Source organism: Ornithodoros turicata, chromosome 3 (assembly GCF_037126465.1).
Source record: "Ornithodoros turicata isolate Travis chromosome 3, ASM3712646v1, whole genome shotgun sequence".
Classification (NCBI taxonomy): domain Eukaryota; kingdom Metazoa; phylum Arthropoda; class Arachnida; order Ixodida; family Argasidae; genus Ornithodoros; species Ornithodoros turicata.
Window position 1 is genome coordinate 43354952 of NC_088203.1, and position 20135 is coordinate 43375086.

General features: G+C 48.5%; 1 protein-coding gene across 6 annotated transcripts in view; it reads left to right on the forward strand.

Moving 5' to 3' along the window:
- The first annotated feature begins 548 nt into the window (after nucleotides 1–548).
- Nucleotides 549–20135, forward strand: part of LOC135386953 (phospholipid scramblase 2-like) — a 124262-nt gene continuing 104675 nt past the window's right edge. For 5 of the 6 annotated variants that reach the window (XM_064616423.1, XM_064616426.1, XM_064616422.1 and 2 more), the window contains exon 1: nucleotides 549–887. In XM_064616423.1, coding sequence (XP_064472493.1) covers nucleotides 842–887 — 46 coding nt within the window. In that variant the 5' untranslated portion in view covers nucleotides 549–841. Of the gene's footprint in view, nucleotides 888–1315; nucleotides 1356–20135 lie in introns of all 6 variants that reach the window. The other variant, XM_064616425.1, reaches the window with a different exon arrangement.

A 20135-nucleotide genomic window follows, 5' to 3' on the forward strand; every position in this document is an offset into this window, starting at 1 on the left:
AGTTGTTCACTGCGATCGAACTGATCAGCGCTATCTGATCTTATTCGGAAAGATCAGGCCATGTGCAAAAATGTAAGCGTGAATAAACGTCATTGGAATATGATTGTCTCGATAAGTAATGGGCATATATCTAAGTAATTCTTCTGTTCTTTACCTTTCTTACTCGTGTAATACACAGAGGTATTAGTATTATACTACTCATTTTTGAAATGTATTTGTAACTGAATTATAATACCAAATTCTAGGAAGTATTATGTATTAGTATTATAATACGAAATATGAGTATTACTGCCCATTCCTGAACAGTGGTAAGTGAGCAGTCACAATATATTAATCTCAACAGAAAATCACACTAGAGTTACAATTGTAGAGATGAGAGATTTAAAGTACGCAAAAGTACGCAAAATCTTTCGCTTTTGACTCAGACAGTTGACACAGACGGTTGACAGTTGACACAGACGGTTTCCGTCATGCTCAGTAGGCGCGGTAGGATGGATAGTCGGAGAAGGTAATCTTCAGAAGTGTTGATCCATCCGAGGCCCGCAGGGTGCTCCTTCTGGCTCACCTGTGCGACGTCCAGTAATAGCTGCGTACACAGCAGAAACGGGTTAGACATGTTGCTTAAGAACGTTCCACGGTGCCCATTCTTATTTTCACCTAGCCCATTCCATGTTTTCACCTGAACCTTCAGCATGAATAACGATGTCATCGAAAAATATGGGGTTGATGGCATAACACAAAGTGAGAAGAAGAAGCCTAACATCGTGGATTCGCGAGATTGCATTTATGTGTTCGGACTGTGAAGGCTGTGTCACCAATTTTCGCTACTAATGCAAATACAATGTTAATGTCAGGTCAAGGACAGCCATCGTCGACGCAACCACAAGGTAAGTCAACTAGCGTGAGCCAACACTCCCCTTTTCTGGTTCGATTCATAGATCAGTCACCGAAGTAGGTTCAACGTGCTATCAACATCGTGTGTAAATTCGAGACAGCCATAACGCAAGCCTATTGAAAATAATTTCTGAGGTTACCTCAGAGTCTGAGGCCTTGAGGTACTAGGGGACATCTGACGTCTTAAGGTTACGTCAGAGCTTCAGGTCCTGAGGTTACCTCAGCGCTTTGGTTACTGGGGTTACCTTATGTCCTGAGGTTTCCACCGAGTGGACCTAAAGAGAAGAACACAGAGTGCCCTAGCACCACTTCGTGTTCAAATATTTTCTATTCCTATTGAGGTTACCAGGATCTAAATATTTTTTCAGACACTTTAATTTGCCATTGAGTGTCGAACGGACTATCTTCATTTTCTTTCTAGTTTCTTCACCTCGCTACGCTCTACTCTTGAACCACTGAAGGTACGCAGCCAGAAATAAAATTCAAATTACTATTACGGTAAACTGCATTATTCAAACCAAACCGACAGAAAAGCAATAGAAGGACAGAACATAAAGTTATATATATATACAGGACAGAATATAACGTTAACATAAGGCGATAACATACCGTTACCACTCGCTTAAGATACGTAAACGCTCACTTTATCCCGCGTTTGTTGCGGTACTGGCTCACGCCTTGAAGGTTTTCCTATGCGCTTTCGTTCCCTGCTGGCCTTGACGACATCCTGAGTGCCTACCACGAGACATGTAATCTATCTGAAGTGTATCGCACGGAATCGCACTGAAGTGTATCGCACGGAATCTGAAAATACAGTAATAAGAATATTAGGAATTTAAAGTTGCATCTACTTCTAATGTATCACGTTTCATTCACAAGATATTCACGAACGGACGCACACAGATACGCCATCTCCTTCCACGCAGTGTACACAGTGGCGAACGTGTCACAAGCCATACCCTCGACAGATCCACTGGAGGGAGTTGCATCAGCGATAGCTGAATTGGGAAGGAAAGTAGATGTCCTTGTCACCTCTAGCGCGTCGCAGAATGCACCCCATGCTAACATCCCAGGGTGCTACGGCAATCCGTGCGACCTCGCAAGGTCTTGTACAGGGGGTCCACGAGCACAGGCCCACTCCCGGTTTCCCACATATCTGGCAACGGGAAACTAATCGGCGTTCCTTGTTCGGCCTTGCTGGGAACGCCTATACAGCAGGCCACCGGTAACATGGGATGTCTCTCAATCATGATTACAGGCGCCGTTGAAGGTTCGCCAGTTAGGATGCTGCTAGACTCGGGATCCAGTATGACTATACTCAACGACGATATCTGGGAGCAGCTGCCAAGGCGTTCCCCCACACAAGCGATTCTTCTCCAGCCTGTTTACGGCCTCAATGGTAACCCATTGGACGTCGCAAGAGTTTGTGACATGCAGATATCTGTCCCGTGAACCACCACTACCGTTCAACCTGTTTTTTCGTTGTCCGGGGTATACCGCTTGTCTGCATTCTCGGCGTAGACCTCCTCGCCACACACCGTTGCATTGTTGACTTCGACCCTCGCACCCTCAGGGCTCGCTCGCAAACACAAACAGAGCCACAGGGAATCGTATGTCAGTCACTAGATCTCTGCTCAGCGGTCACTACTGTACTGCAGCCACATACGCAGCGCTTCCTGGATGTGAAGACTCCCTCTGCTGAGGCCCTGTCACTCTGTGGCGCAGCCGTTCTCGAGCAGAGACCAGATTTGTACTCCAAGAAAGGGATCTTCACAACCTGGTCTTTAGCGGAAGCTGGTTCGGGAAGTGTTCCCATCTTTTGACGATTCCGTTTACCGAACCCGTTACGCTGTATCGCGGAACTACGTTAGCCGGATTACACCTTCTGAGTAACAACTCGGGGTACTCCTTAGAATCGGACACCGCTAGGAACCACCACCTTGTTCCGGGGCCGTGACCCCGCACAGTCGTCCTTTGGACAAATCAGTACTTGCCTCGTCTATTTCTTGTTGCCCGGACCTGGACATCTATCATCGTGCGTCTCTGGTGGACCTCCGCACAGCTTCGATCACAAGGCGATTGGGAACTTCCATAACTCGTCACAATATTGACAAGGGTGAAGCCACGTCGATCAACCAGCGTCCACGTCGTATGCCTCCCACAGGCCGCCAAGTATTCGCCGAGAAAATTGCCAATATGCTGGACATGGGTTACGCCCGGCCTTCTGACACCCCTTGGGCGTCACCAATCGTAGTTGTTCGGAAAAAGGATGGTAGAATTCGCATCTTTTCGAATACCGTCATATCAACGAAGTTACTCGCAAAGACGCCTTTCACCTTCCGCATATCGACGATACCGTCGAAGTCTTGAAGGGTGCCAGGCACGTCACTACGTTGGATCTTGCTTCTGGCTATTGGCAAGTGCAGTTGGATGAAGCACCCCGACACAAGGCTGCGTTCACGACACATGCCGGTCTCTTCGAATTCAGTGTGCTACCTTTCGGGCGACCTCATGCAGCACGTTGTGGGGAACTCAAATTCTGTCTGTTATTTGGACAATCGTTTTCAGTAGGACCCCAGAACACCTGCGGCACTTCAACGCCGTTCTCTCCAGTCTGCGGTCGGCGCACCTCAAGATCAAACTTCAGAAGTGTGATTTTTTTAAGAACAACGTCTTGTATCTTGGGCGCCATATTGGCCGAGATGGCATTCATAGTTACCCAGCCAAGACTGAGAAGGTCGTGAACTATCCATCACCGTCAAGTGTGGAGGAGCTCCGATGGTTCTTGGGTTTAACATCGTGTTATCGCCGGTTCATCATAGATTTCGAACCATTGCTCTCCTGTCCATTGTCAACTCGAAAAAGGCATCGCCTTTGCGTGGACCGAGGACTGTGAGGCTGCCTTTGCCCACCTCAAACGCCTTCTGACAAACGCGCCAGTCCTCGCCTATCCAGACTTCAGCCTGCTCTTCTTTTTTGATACGGATTCAAGCAACAGTAGAATCGGCGCTGTCCTTTCTCAAGACGGGACCTAGTGAGTCATAGCTTACGGAAGTAGAGTCCTAACCAAGCCCGAGAGGGAGTACAGGAAGAGGAAGCAAAGAGCTGCTGTCACTTGTCTGTTTCACTCGCTTATTGCATCGTTATCTTCACTGCAAGCTCTACAAGCTCCACGCTCGAACAACTGAGTGAGTTTCATTTTTGTTCTATTCACTGACCGGGAACACAGCACCGTATTACCGACACCCTGTCGCGAATGCCTGGATCATCTGCGAATTTTGCACACCCAGCTTTCATGTCAACACACCAGTCGGCACTGTCCCATGCCGATTGATGTGCACACCACATGCATGACCCAGTTCTGTTTGAGGTCATTCGTGCACAGTAGGACGGCATCACGACCCCTTCTCTTTAAACCGAATCTAAGCACTACCTGCGCAACAAACGTTGTTTGGAAATCATCGACAGCTGTTTAGTGTGGAAGAAGAATCCTACCAATCTCCCCGTCCCTGTAGAGTCCAAAAACTTTGGTTTCTGAAATCCTCAAATCTGCACACAACAGCCCCTTCGAAGGCCATCTCGGCAGGAAAAAAAAAACTTCGGAGAAGCTTAAACACATATTCTTTTGGAAATAGCATGAAGTCCAGCGTCTCCGACTGGTGTACATTGTGACTGAAATGCTGCTCACCGAAACCGCCACCCGTAATACCTCGTTCTCCTCTGGTCGCACAGTTGTCTAGCGCTCCCTTTCAACGTGTCGCAGTAGATATTCTTGGCCCACAGCCGCTTACAGAACGCGTAGAGGGGTATAAACTTGTCGTGTCGGACTACTTTGCCAGATGGGTCGAAGCGCTTCCGATCCCCTCACAGCACACAGAAGTTATCGCCACCTGCCTCGTCGAGAGCTTCTTCACCCGCTTTGGCCTGCCCGTTTCGCTCCATTCCCACCAAGGACGGACGTTCGAAACCGCTCTATTCAAAGACATGTCACGAAAACAAGAACGACGGCCTATCACTTCCAGTCGGGTGGTCTGGTGGAATGGTTCACCTGCATTTTACTATGTATGCTCAGCGTTTACGTTGACGAACATCAACGCGGTCCACATGGTCATGATGGCGTACCATACGCGTTTCTGGTATACTTCTCCAAGGGAGTTCGACGCCTTCTTACGACCCAACAGATGCTGCTCCTCTGTCGTCTCCATACCATACTTCTGTGGAGGTTCAAAACTACCTTGGCTATGGGGTGTGCGGCAAGATAGACCAAGGGAAAGGGGTGAAGAATGTTGATAAGCGTCAGTGACGGACCCGATGTCCCTGGCTATCTGCCAAATTCAACAGAAGATTCGGGAACACGGCATTTGGATAACAGAAGTCTATTAACAGATAAAAGAAGATAACAGACAGGGCAATAGCTCTTTTTGTACGGTGTCCTATCATACAGCACAAAGTGCTGTCTTTTAGGAATGAGCTTTTTGTCTCTAGACGGAACAGTGCCATCGAGATGACGGATGAGAGTTGCAGCGGCCTCGTCCTTAAGTTGTTCGGAGGGAAAGGTTCGTGTGTCAAGTTGGGATAAGCACATAATATCTGCGCAAGAAAGCGGTGTGTCAGAGTTTCCGATTCCAAGCGAGCACGGAAAAGGGCATCAGCGTCCTGGTGTTGCCGTCCGGACTTATATTAAACGGTGAAGCCAAATTCTTGAAGCCGTAGAGCCAAGCGCCCTAGATGAGCAGAAGGATCCTTCAACGATGCAAGCCAAAATAACGCGTGATGATCGGTTATGACTGAGAAGTCCCGGTCATAGAGATACGGGCGGAATTTCCGTATAGCCCAAATAACTGCTAAGCACTTCTTTTCGGTTGCCAAATAATTCTTCTCGGCTTTAGTCAACGTGCGGCTGGCATACGCGATGACGTGCTCCATTGGTGCATCAGGAGGTATTTGCGCAAGAACAGCACCCAGCCCAGTGCCACTAGTATATGTGTGTAGTTCGGTGGCAACTGAGGGAGAGAAATGCCGGGACTGGAAAATGAGTATGGGACCGGATGTCAGGGGTCCTTTGAGGCCCTCAAATGGCATTTCAGATTCGGGATCCCATTCGAAGTTCTTGTCCCGAGAAAGAAGGGCTGTGAGAGGTCCCGCAATATGGGCATATCCCTTAATGAACCGTCTGAAATATGACGAGAGCCCGAGGAAACTTCGAAGCTCTCTGATACAGGCTGGCTTTGGAAAATTTTGCGACGGCCTTTTTTCCGGGTCCGCAGATATCCCTGTAGCGGATACAATGTGGCCAAGCATTTTAATTTGTTCAAAGCTGAAGTGACATTTTTTCCTATTCAACTGTAGACCTGTCTTCTCGAACGCTGTGAACACTGATTTGAGGCGACACAAGTGATCTTGAAAGCTGCCGGAAAAGACGACTCCAGCACATAACATAAGCACGTCTTCCACCGAAGCCCTCTCCGTACGGTATCCATCATCCGCTCGAACGTGGCCGGGGCGTTGCAAACGCCGAACGGCATGTCATTAAATTCGAAGAGCCCATCTGGGGTTACAAAAGCAGTCTTGGATTTGTCACCTTCAGCCATCGGTACTTGCCAATATCGAACGAAGATCAATAGATGGAAGTATTTAGCGGCCTGCATGGTGTCCAGGGCGTCATCAATTCTGGGCATTGGGTATACATCTTTTCGAGTAATTTTGTTCAGGCGACGATAGTCAATGCAGAAACGTATGAAACAATCCTTTTTCGGTAGAACAACAGGTGAGGACCATGGGCTTGATGACTCTCGAATTATACCCTTAGACATCATTTGCGTTACCTCGGTTTCAATATTCTGTCTTTCCGCGGACGAAAGTCAGTACGGCCTTTGACGAAGAGGTCTCTCGTGTCCTGTGTCGATAGTATACTCTACGTTACGAGCGACCTTTAATGTAGATTAGTCGGTGCCAAACAAGTGTGCATATTTTTTGAGGAGGGATACGAGTTGAGCCTTTCGTGCATCATCCAGAGAACACGACACCATCTTCTTGAGAAGTTCATCTTCAGGGGGAGAAAAGGACACCGGGGCATCTTCTGATGTGTCCTGAACGACGTGCACAATATCAGAATACATCTGTTCGTAGGTAACAACAACAAAGCCACGTGGTAAAAGCACAGGTTCCGACAGTGCATTCGTGAGAGGAAACAATGTGTCACCGATGCTCATACGTGATATGCAGAATGGACCAACAAGGCACCTTACTGTGGGGACAAGACGATGTCGGGCGCGGACGACGTTACTGGAAAGGAGACTGCTATAAATGATGTAGCACAGAGAGCAAGCACAGTGGCTTCCGTCACATATAGTTTAGGGGCGGTGCAGGTTCCTGGACAGTCGTAGGTGGGTTCCAGCGGCAATGTAATCTCGCTGTGAGCATGGTCTATAATAGTGTCGTTCTCCTCCAGATAGTCACAACCTAATATAACATCGTGAGAAGTCGTCGGCAGCACGCGAAATTCTACAGGGTAGCAAACACCAGAAATTGTGACCCGAGCAGTGCACGAGCCTGAAGTTTGGGCAACTGACTCAGCAGATTTGAGACAAGTTCCACCAAAAAATGTAACTGCGTAATTTCTTGCACATTGCTAAGGACAAAACCGAAGCTGAAGAACCAGTGTCTATGAGCGTGTCTATGACCATCAATCGTGACATGAATAGAATTCCAGGGACGAGTAGGAGGAACCTTTGAACAAAGCGCGATGTGTGCAGTACGACCTCAATTCATAAGCACACACTGCCGGAACGCACAAGGTCTCACAGGGCACGTATTCACAACGTCCAAACGATGAACAGCGATGCTAAAGACTGCCTTAAGCACTCGGTGATCTGTTCTTTTTCGTTTCGTACCCCTTAGAGGTCTCCCTTCCTTGTCCATCTTGCCTGTCTTGCATAAAATGCATAAAATGCATTAAATCAAATATCAGCGATGCGTCTATCCCGATCATCAAGAAGCAACTGCAAGAACTATTATTGACGGTGCCTCCTTTGTAAGACCTTAATTTCCAAGAAATATCATGTAAAGAACACGGTTACAGCAGCGTGCCCTTGCGAATGAGGGGCCAAATATATAGCACATCCACTGTACCTTGAACTCTATCTCCCCAGCAGCGCCAAGGTTACCTGCAAACAGAAATATAGTGGATGGTAACGGTGGTACAGCCCAATACATATACGTTATGATATGTTATGTACCTCAAACGATTAAAATGCTGAAGGCGAAGAGTGGTGGCTTTCAGATCCGGGGCTGACGACTTCACGCTTTGACGTCTCATCAATCTGCTGGTGGTTGGCAGAGTCGCTTCCACTTACAGACTGTGCAATGTCACAGGGTTACGACGACGATACTTTCATACAAAGACGACAATACCAAGCTATCACAGTGCTGCAACCACAGAGGAATAATTATTTAAAGTTCGAAATCACGCGAAGTAAGGGTGACAAATTCAACTAGCGAAAAACACGACAAAACCTGACGAGCTCAGGCTATCGAGATGTGGAAGCCGGAGTAAAACGAGTCCACACTAGACTCCGACAGAAAGGGGAAAACTGTGTTTAATGCGCGGTGCCACTTCGGCACTGCCCGAAAAGAACTGAAAGCTCGAGAGAGAACAATTCTTCGAGGAGTGTGACCATCGTTAGATGGCGGTGGCACTACAGGCTCCCCATCTGGAAGCACGGAGAGCGAGTACACACGCTGCGGTAGGCGGTTTCGAGTCCCAGTGGACCCTGCGAGTCGTTGACGAAACCGGGGTGACAGGGGAGAGGACCCAAGAGACGGGCCGGAAGCGCAGAGCGAGACGGAATGTCCATGTACGCGGGCTTAATGCGATTCGTTGAAACCACATCGGAGCGCCCGTTGATGAGGAGGGTGAAGGACCTCGGACGGCGACTTTGGACGAGGTAGGGGCCGTCGTATGGGTTCTCCAGGGGCCGACGATGGCGTCGTGGCGTACGAAAACATGTGGCGTCGTTGCCAGGTCGGGGTACACAAAGATGCGACAATTGGATGAGGGTCGGTAAGACGGCGCCCGCAGGGTGGCACACAATGAGGAGATGGCAAAATCTTGGATGGCAAATCCGGATGGCAAAATCTTGTGGGTCGGGCAGGGACTGAGTTTCGCCGGGAGCGAAGAATTGACCGGGAAGACGAAGGGGGCCGCCGTACAGCAAATCTGCTGCGGAAACACCACAGTCTTTCATGGCGCTGCGGATACCGAGCAGACCAGGGGCAAGTGCTCGAACCAACGTTCTGGAAGCACGGTGGTCTTCAGGGCTGCCTTGAGCTGTCTATGGAGCCTCTCCACGAGCCCGTTAGAGCAGGGATTATATACAGTGGTGAGACGGTGCCAGGCTCCCAGGAATCTGCATATCGCGGCGAAAAGGCCGAAAGGAAATTGGCGACCGCAGTCAGCGGTGATAGTGGGTGGCGCACCGAACTGGGAGAGCGATGTCGTGAGAAATGCACCACATACAGTAGAGTCGGTGATGACGGGAATGGGGTAAGCTTCGTGCCATAAGGAAAACCGGTCAACACATGTTAGAAGGTAGGTGTTTCCCGAAGAAGGTGGAAGGGGACCGACGAGGTCGATGTGGATGTGCCGGAAACGGGCTTCGGGTACGGGGAAAGGAGCGGAGGGCGACGACATCTGATGGTGCACTTTGGTTCGTTGGCATGCCAGACATGTGCGGGTGCAGTGACATACGTCGTTCTGCATGCTGGGCCACAGGAAGCAGGTGGAGATCTGCGTGGCACGCTGGCACGTGGCAGCGTGGACGCTGCGTGGCACGTATACTGGGTGGGCAAGGCAGTGGAACGCGTCGAGGACCTGGCGTCGAAAGGCCTGAGGGACATGTGGTCTGGGAGTTCCCGCTGAAGAGTCAGAGAGAAGGGGTTATAGCGCCGATAGGCAATGGGGCCGTTTTGATGGTTAGGTTGTTCGGCGTCGCGCAGATCTGCTGGAGATCTGGATCGTCAGCCAGTGCCAGACCAAGGGTAGCATAGTCAAGGGCTGGAGGTGAAGATGAGGCGATCGCCGATACATCCAGATGCGACCGCGTATCAGCTATACTGGCAACGCGCCTGGAGCACCTGCCTCAGTTCCACCTGCGCGGCCATGCAGATAGGCCACCGTCATCGCCTCTCCGTGGCATACCATCGCCGTCGGTCGCGACTCATCTAGACGAACTCCACCTCCTCTACAAACAGAACACTTTCCTAGCGCAACAAGCCAAAAACCGGTCTTGGGAGCAAAAGGAATAAAACGCTATTGATCATGCCATGGGAGACGAAGGACGAAGGTCACCTCCCCGTTCGAGAGAGAAATGGGGGGGGGGGGAGTTGACTGGCGTATTTGTCCAGCGCAACTTCGACACCCTGGCACTTGCTTAGATTTAGCGCTCGCGTTGTGTTTAAATTCAAAGCATTGCAGTTTTTTGGAGACGAAACTCCGTACTCGCAGTCACACGCATCAACATGATGTGTCAGGTGTAGGAAGATCGAGTGACCGAGGGCGCGCATGAAGCAGCATCCTATTCGACGAACACAAATAGCGTTACATAACATTTTGCCTGTCACTTCGTCGAGGCAGAAAAGAACTGTTTGCTTCGTAAAGCGGGCTAGTGTTCTGACGCTACGGAAAACTACATCAATAAATGATGCATTTGCTACATAAAAATGCATGCTACATAAAAATGATGCAATTTCCTTTAGCCCATGGGTGAACGTGTGGACACAGGGCACGACAACGGCGCACCGCCCATGCTGTTTTCGTGTTTTCGCTCATCGTTCAGTATGTCACGCGAACTATTTGGCTTCAAGAATGAGATGTGTTCGGCTGCCTCCGGTGGGCTGGATTTAAACATGCGCTTTCGTGAACAGAGGGCAAGGTGCTTCGTGTTTGTTCATCAGAGAAACAAGGTACACACATCTGTGAGAGACCAGCGGCATGGCCGAGAGGGTTAAGGCGTGCACTCCTTGGTGGCAACCAAGGTCGTGCTTAAGAGTGGGAGGTAGTGGGTTCGAATCCTACCGCCGGCTGTGTTGTCTTAGGTTTTCCCTGGGGTACAGAAGACTTTCCTAAAATCGCTAAACAACGCAATAAAAACATATTTGAGAAAAAAATACCATGCAAACTTTGCTCTCGGTCCGTTTGAAAGGCTTGTGTTAGTAGGCTCGTGGAATGTGCCACCTCCTTAAAGCTCGTACTTCATGTGCACCGCATGGGCGTAACGCGACTCCCATTTGAAGCTGCACAGATCCTTGTTCTGAAACAGTGTATTCCTGGCAAGCCTTTTAGGATATCAGCATAAACAATCACTAAGCAAATTTAAGGCAATCCACAAAATTCTTACAGGGCCTTACAGACGGGTCCTAAGATACCATCAGAATCTCTAGGATAAGACAGCCTTTTGCCTTTTCTGAGGCAACCCCACATGCTCTTTTGGTAACCCCAGGAGCTCTTGAGGTAACCTCAGAAGGTCCTGGGGTTATCCCAGCATTACCCAAGCTGTCCTGGGGTGACCTCAAAGACCCCAGGATTTTTTTTTGGGGGGGGGGGTTACCCCAGACGTATTTTTTTCAATAGCGAATTGATTGAAGACAGTCCCAGTCCCAGTTGCAACTGGACCAGTTCAGCTGGGACTGGGTGAGCTGTGTTATCGAACAGGGACCAGTTCGATCAACTGGTACCACTTGACCCAACTGGTTTCTGGCCGGTCCCTGTCTCAACTGGTACCAGTTGGCCCAACTGGTTTCTAACCAGTCTCAGCCTCAACTGGAACTGGTTGCAAACCTCATTGTTCGGCTGGGACCGGTTGAAGTGGCTTCACTTAGAGCGGCCTGTTCGGACAGAGGTTAGCTTGTATGTAACCGGTGCCCCTTTGCAGGATCGCTGTTCCCAGCAATGGCAGATCCAAAGAACTGCAATGCAAAATTGTATTTTATTTGTAGTCAAACATTACACATATTTTAATGTACATGTAGCGTAACTATAGTGTAATTAAATTATAGCAGTAGATGAACTACAGAGTTACATGGAATAGATAATACTTCATGGTTGATTGGTCCCTTGCTTGACTGCCTTGTGGACATCTTGAATCATTCAACAAAGTATTTGAGATGTTCTCAATAGCACACGATGGATCGATATTTTCCTTTGAGCCCCAGCAGCTTAAGGTTTCTGGAAAGTTGAAAAGGCACAAGTGAATATGCATTCAATCGCAACACGTAATTGTAGTGTGTGCCTGGACAGTCACTCAATTTGAGCAGTCGTGGCCCCGGAAAGTACGCGAATCTCTCAACATTTCCGTTGTGTAGTAGTTGGACCTTTCAACTAAGGGATCCGCCAGCTTTCGGGGGCAATGAGTACTACTCTGGCGCACTACGCTAGTTCGACAACATCCGTGGTGTGAAGGATCTAAAACACGAGAATGAACGAAAAAAAAAGCGAAAACATAAACATGAATGAAAAAAGTTGCTGGTAGCGTTACCATAAACCGGATGTTACTCGTAAAACGGCATGCACTTGCAGGTGCCACAAATGTGACGCGGGAAGAGGTTCTAGTGGAAGTAATATTTCTAAATGGTGCACAAGGCAAAAGCACTTAAGCATATAGTACTCACGATATAAAGCGGTCTCCACAGTTGTCGTCGAGTTGTAATCCTATAACACCCACCCGCCCGGCCGCTGGCGCTCATTGTACTGTCGCACTGTCGTAACCTGAAGACAAATCCTTTAGATTACAAAACCAACGCCTATGTCACACATCACGCTAAAAACATAACGGGCAAAAATCGCTGTACAAGCACGCTGCTAAGCAAGCGACAGTTGCACAGTAAACGCATCATTCATCGCGGGAGCAGGAACGCACAAAATACAAATAAGGGTTCCAAAATAACTTTCGTTAACAGGAACTTTACCAAAAATTGAAATATGACTATTTCTACTAATAAAGTTACTTTCTGATCGTTTTTATAACTTCATCTTGTAATCTTCATATTAACCTGTCCTGGCACTGAAACCGAAACTTCCCCCCAAATATGTAAACTAGTCCAGTTCGAACTGGCACCACCTCACTTCCAGTTGCTACCAGTCCAACTTGAACTGGTACCAGTTCACTTTCCAGTTGCCACCAGCCCAGCTTGAACAGGTTGCACACAGTGCCCACTTGCCACCAGACCAGCTTGAACTGCGGTACTAGTTCACTTTCCGGTTACCACCAGCCCAGCTTGAACTGATACCAGTTCACTTTCCAGTTACCACCAGCCCAGCTTGAACTGGTACCTGTTCACTTCCCAGTTGCTACCAGTCCAGCTTGAACTGGTACCACAAAGTCCCCAGTTGCCACCAGCCCTATTAAAAAAAAGAGGTATGTGGTCCAAAAAGATCCACTCGTATGTGATTATTGAAATGGGCCCAATTCATAGAAATCTTATTAGACCCCATTCAAGGGGTCTTATTGGGCCCTGGTACCTTACCTGTGTGATCTCATTTGTTGAGGTCTCATAAAATGCAATTAGGTGTACTCAATGTGGCCTAATGTGGTCTCACATTTTCCCACTGGGCGCCATTATTTAATATATATATATTCGCGTGGAGCCAATGTTGCCTTCTGCCGGAACCTACGTTCCAAGACCGAAGGCTACATCAGATCACGTTGAAGCAACTGATTCAACGTAAATTGCTGCACGAAGAAGCACAGAAAGTTGAAATATGCCAGCAAATTAACAAGTGACAATGAGCAATAAATTGAAATATTTATTGTATGAGCGTGAGACAGTCTGACTGCAAACGAAGACACTGTCTATGCAAACTCGTCTTACAGCAACGAAGGAAGATGTAGAAAGAAGGTATAGCTAAAACAATGAAAATACCCCTCTGCTTCATTAATTTCTAATGCACACTAATACCTATAACAGGTATGATAACAGATGTATGCTACATATATTTAGTTTACATGCGGTAACAGTGACAACACTGTGAGAAAATAATGTGATATCACACAATTTAATGCAACGTCTGGTGATACATGAGCGAAATGAGAAAAGTCACTTATCGGTCGCTCTTTCTCATTTGTCCGACAAAGTAAGTCCATGCAGTACAAGCGTGACGATGACACGTCACAAAAGCAGTTAAGATACCTATAAATAAATATCGGGTCACTACTACATTTCTTGGTTCAGATTTGAGACTTGAGGATATTCAAAACCGTCCTACCCACGCCGCTTACCCTTTGTCGTAATAATAAAGCTCTTGCACAAATTCAGGAACAAAATGCATAACGGAGCACTTCACTACACAAATGCAAAGACATTCACATTTTTATACTGTCGGAGGAGATGAAAGACAGGAGGAAACAACTAATTTACCAAGGTGCGTCTCAGACGCCGACACGCCAACAGAAATTTCTAAGTTCAAAACAGATCCTGAGTTGATGCCGATGGCGCTTGGTCGCATATAACGACAAGAGCATTATAGCTCTAGTTTCGGTTTGGAAGACAGGGAAAGCCCACGTCTCGCAGGGTAAAACCAGAAACAATCATATCGCATAATCATTTTTTTTTTTGCAACCTACTGAGGTAGGTGGAGTTGTGCGCATAACTTTGCACACTTTTGGATATTTATTTATTATTCAATTTATTTTAATTTATTTTGATATATTTATTTTATATTGAACCATATATGCACACATTTGTGCAACTAATTTCGGCATTGTTTGCTTTATATAAGCCCAGGTTAACTTAACAGCCAGGAATCTCGCCCAATCCAGCGTACTCGCTGGAGCATCCCATTTCCAGCTCTGCTCCAGCAAGGTACCATCCTGGTTTTCGAATGCAAGTTGGATGGTTCCAGAATGGAAATTAAAACTGCAGTAGACCCAGCATGGAAATAGCCTTGGCCAGCCCAGATCTAGCCTGGGATCGCTTTTCCAGGCTGGTTCCACAGTTGGTCCATTCTGTATTTTTTTTTTGTTAGGGATATCAAAATGCGTGTGTGCGAAAACTCATTACACTTGTCTTGTGTGTCCCGTGTGGCCGTCAACGGCCATAGCCAGTGCAAACTGTCGTTTTTTTTTACACGTACGGATCACGCTTCTTGAGCAGTCAACCTGTGCTTGTACACGTGAAATGTGTTCTGTATAAAACTACCTCCAATGACATTGGCAGTCGGCTGCTACTTTGCTATACCAATGTTCCACAGCACTTTTAAGCTGAAAAGCTAACGCACCGGATGGAAAGCACATTTTTAAGAGAAATTTTCTTTGTGTGTTTTCTGGAGGTAGAGCATCAGAGTTGAAAAAACAATTAGACTGAGACACGAATGTCAGAAAGTGATAGTTAAACGAGTCGCCCCGTGAAAATTCTGCTAGCACTTACTACTTTTCTGGGGTCTGCTAAATATAGTTTTGAAGGTGCCTCACAGAACGTAATGTGATGCAATTGGCTTCTTTGAGGTGACTCTTCAATGGGGTTCAGACTTGTGGGGTTCACCTATGGCACTTCAATGATACCCTATAAGCCTGGATGCACGGGATGCACGCTACTTGAGGTCACATACAAACCCCTTGCCTTGCCCTAATGGGTTGCATAAAACACCTTTCGGGTCTTAGGTGGCCCACCAGAAACACATTAAGCCTTATTCGATGATCTAATGGGATTCTAAAAGATTTTTTGATAGGGAGCCCAGCTTGAACTGGTACCAGTTTACTTTCCAGTTGCCACCAGTTGGTACCAGTTGGTTCCAGTTGACCACCAGTTGGTGCGAACTGGGAACGAGCTGGTACCAGTTGACTTCCCAGCTCAAATGTTCCTGGGTACCAACGCTTCAACAGAACCGCAGGGCAGGCGAAGAGAAAGGCGAATGGCGGTTGCCACGGCGTCCGTCGACACTTTGAAACAGTCTTGCGCTGTTCCTGCTTCAAAGCAATAACGGCGTGGGCGAACCTCGTGTGTAGATCTGTAACGCACAGAGCGTACTGATGCCCCCGCGCCGAAGGCGTATCGAAAGGCCCTATCACATCAATATTGACTGCTTGGAACGGGTAGTCGGGACGCGTAAGCGGCGCGATGGGGACGCGATCCGTCACTCTCCGGTCAGAATTAACCTGGCACCCATGGCACGTGCGACAGTGTTCGCGCACGTCGCCCTCAATACCCGGCAAGTAAAAACTAGCTTTAATTCGCGACAGCGTTTTCGTGAACCCCAGGTGTCCTCCCCAAGGGCTGTCGTGTGCGAGCTCCAGTACCTCTCGTCGCTTGCTCTTCGGCAGTACCAACTGCCTTACCTTTTGCCCGGCCACTTTGTCGTCATGGTGTAGCATGTCCTCCAAGCATTTCATGCCGTGCGAGCCAGCCGCTGCCTGCTGCCATGCCTGAGCTAAACTCGGATTTTCCCGTTGAGCGCTGCTGAAAGCTTTTCTTTGTTCGAGTCGCGTTAGCGCATCGTCATAATCATTCGAGACTGCGTTAACCATTATGCTGCCGGTTCGTTATCGGCTAGTTCTCCTTCGTCCCCGAACAAACTCCCTAGCATGTCAGTCGGGTCCTCGCAGCTAACTTCTCGCGTCTGTTCTCTGCCCGCCTCTGTCCTCTGATCTGCCCTGGTGTGGAGCGTTTAGAGCGTTCCACGCTGCTAGCGACAGCAAGCATTCTGTGCCAGGCCCCAACGTTTCTACAAACGCGCAATCGATTGGCACAATGCGATTTACATCACTACCAGCCTCCTCGGCTGCCAACGAAAGGGGTAGAATACCGAGCTTGGCACATGTCCGGTGACCGAATGCTGACACTAACCAAAGGTTGGCCTGTGCATCGCACGCGAACTTGGGGAACATCCTAGCGGGAACTGCTCTGATGTCGGCTCCACTATCAACGCGGGCCGCGAACTTCCGCGTTCCGCACAGGCAGTTCTACATCCCAGACGGTAGCCGTCTTTTGTGGGTCTCGAGCATCTAATCCGCTGACCTTTGCAACTATAGCATGAGGTGCCTCTACCCTTTCTTTTCAGTTGCCCGGCTTTGCGTTATCTCCTCGGAGACCGCCACCCGGTTTACTGCCCTTTGTTTCCCGTTTTCCGTCTGCGCCTCTTTTGGCTTCGTGCCCTTGACCGCCACATGTGTAACAGCCTTTCTCGCCGTTATTCCTTCGGGGCCGCCATTCTCTGCTTGCCGCCGGCGAAGGTCGCACCTGCCGCTCGTTTTCCGGCTGCGGCTCGTTTGCGGCTCGTTTTCCCCCTCACGGGATGACTCGGTGGTCCGCTTCTCTTTGCTTCACCCTACCGCTCTATTCCTTCCTTTTGCGTCCTCAAATTTCTCAACAAATTTAATAAGCTCATCTTCGGACGTCTTAGGCTTTACACATTGAAGCTTTAGGAATTCCTGTGCTTCCTCGCTGAGGGTCTCCAAAACCGATCGGCCACGATGAGCGTAAGGGAAGAGTCATAATCCTCACAGTCCCGCGCTTTTGCGTACGACCCATAGTAACTGCGCAAGCGAGCCCAAAAATTTGGCCATGTTTCGTCGTTCAACTTACTCGCTTCTGCGAACCGTTTGCGGTAGTCACCCGGGGACAATCTCAGCGCTGTCAATACCGCGTCCTTTACAGTCTCGTAAGCGTCTAGCTCCTCTCCTCTGTGGTCAATTTCGCGTAAAGGTGCCCAACGCTACCCGCGACGAGTGGCAGTATCAAGTGACTTTTGATCTCGTCCGGCATTCGGTACGAACTGAATATGGCTTCGATCCTTTCGAACCACACTGGCACCTCACGGTCAGCGGGAAGCAGAAACAGCACACTTTTCAAACATTTGGAATAGAACTCTAAGTTCTCTTCGTGCGTCCGCACGGTTGTTGATTGACCGGAGAGCGATCCCCCGTCACTGGCCCTAGCGTTTTCCAGTTCGATCCTTTTCAATCGAGCTAGTTCCAACTCGATCTCAAGCTGCAAGATCTTGATCCTTCTTTCCTCTGACGCGTTGCTAGCGGCAACCTCGCTACTATCTTGCTCAGTATTATTCATGATCACGGTTGCCTCTATTTTCTTGCTTTTGCTACGGGTTAACATACGCCACACTACAAGCCTCAACCCAACGCGGTGAGCAGTACTAGTTCATAGTCGCTTAGAGAAGCGGCAACAACAACTTCACCAGCACGCGACTTGGTGAAACACCAATCTACGAAATCTACGGTCGTCCTGACTAACGCGATGTACCCTGCGCGGCACTTCAACAAAAGTTCAGCACACGACACTTCCTCGCTCTACTCGGCGAGAAAAAAAAAATCTACAACCTAGTCCTACTCGACTAGCGCCTGACCTAACAAGGACCCTGGAACTAGTAAGGCCCACCTACCTCGCAGACGATGCTTGGTTCCACCCTCGGTCACTTTGTTGTCGTCTTGTGTCGACCGTCTTGACGCCCAGCGCCGCTTTTCCACACCCAGTGCGTCACAGGAGCCCAATGCCCTTCCGATGTCCGCCAGCTCCTTCGCCGAACTCTCGCAGCCCTGGTTTCGCTGCGCTGTCTCGTTCCTTCCCTGCTGCGATGTCACCAACTTGCCCTGGCTTCTTCAAGATACTCGCCGATGGCTTTCCTCACTCCATTTGACGATCCGATGGGGGATATCCTGTCGGCTGCGCCAGTAAAAGTTTCCCTTTCCGGGGGTCCGGGATGTTGAGATGGAAATCCCGATGATGGTTCCTTGATATCCCTGGAGTTGGACCAGTTGGAGTGGACGCAGGACGTCGACGGAACTGAAGTTGGCAGCTTGGTTTATTCTACAATAATTACAGCAGAGGAACGTAGACAGGAATCCGCCGGTGTTAGGGTTAACGACGAGGTCCTGGACTTCCAAGCTGCAAGTCCCCTGGGAGAGTTGTTTCACCAAGGCTAATTTAACATTTTATAGCCAGAGTCTGTGGCCCCGCCTATTATTTGCGGATCCGGAGACGGCCGGTAATATTCGTTCCGGCGTCTGCTACCATTGTTGACAAAAGTTTTTGTAAAGGAAAACATGCCTTAAGTGCCACGGTCCAAGAACAGGCCAAACGTCAACAGTCGTGTGCGTTATTATCCCTTTTTAGTTTGGCGCTGTTAATCCCCGCTATACAGAATGAGGATCCCTTTCAGTACGTCAGAAAGCTTCCAGCTGACCCTGAAGGTACACTCTAAAGTCCGTAACCCATAAATAGAAGTAAAAAACTTGCAAACTTTTTACCTCTATTTCTAGAGGTAACTATGTTACCTATACTCTGAATAACCCTTGTACACTCTTATTTTGATAACCTTAATATAAAGGTAAAAAATTGGAAAAATATACCTTTATCTATAAGTCTACACAGTTGCCTTTGGTTCCTTTAAGCTAGACGTCTACAGCGTTCCCTGGAGCGTCCACTATAGCCGCAAGCTGTCAGCTTACCTGCTTCGGCGCGAAGGCACCGCAGGAATACCGGGTTACCACAAGCAGCAAGTCGTAGTTCGAACCCCAAATGATCGCTAAGAATTTAAATGCAACGCAACCGACCGGGGAATTGTCGCGCGTCCGTTGTTCTCGACTTGTTCGCACGGCACACTTCACATGACAACGCACCTTAGTTGAAGAAAGATAAAGACTCACGTGGAGCGCGAGCGCTCGGACAAGTCACGCGGGCTGTTTTTAGAAGTTGTCACCGTTGCCTTTATTTGCAGGGAACACCGAATTTACAGGTGACGCTGTTTCGGAATGTATTAGGCACCTCTAAAAATGGGCTGTAACCTTTCGCGCCACTCGTTGTAACCGCAATATAGGACTGTAACCTTTCGAAGAGGAAATAGTACCTTTTATGCTAGAAGTTACAGCTTTTTATACGTAACGTTTACGGTTACCAGATTAAGAGTGTACACAGGTTAAGGCATAACCTGTAGTCACTTTCCACGTTGCTGCCCATGTAACTCTTACACATAGGTTAAAGTATAACCTATACCCACCCACTGCGTTGCTAGGTTTGTAACCTTTATCTTAAAGTTATTCAGTGAAGCCATCTACACAGGAAGGCGGAGTGAGGCGTCCCTGAGAACATTGCACGAACTCCTAATAAAAGAAGCACACCACAGAGAAATGTGTCCTAACAGTATTGGGTAATCATAACTATGCGCTCGCGGATGCCGATTCGCCTGCACCTGAAGCAGAGTAAGCTCGACAAGCGCACCTTTTTGGAAAAATAAA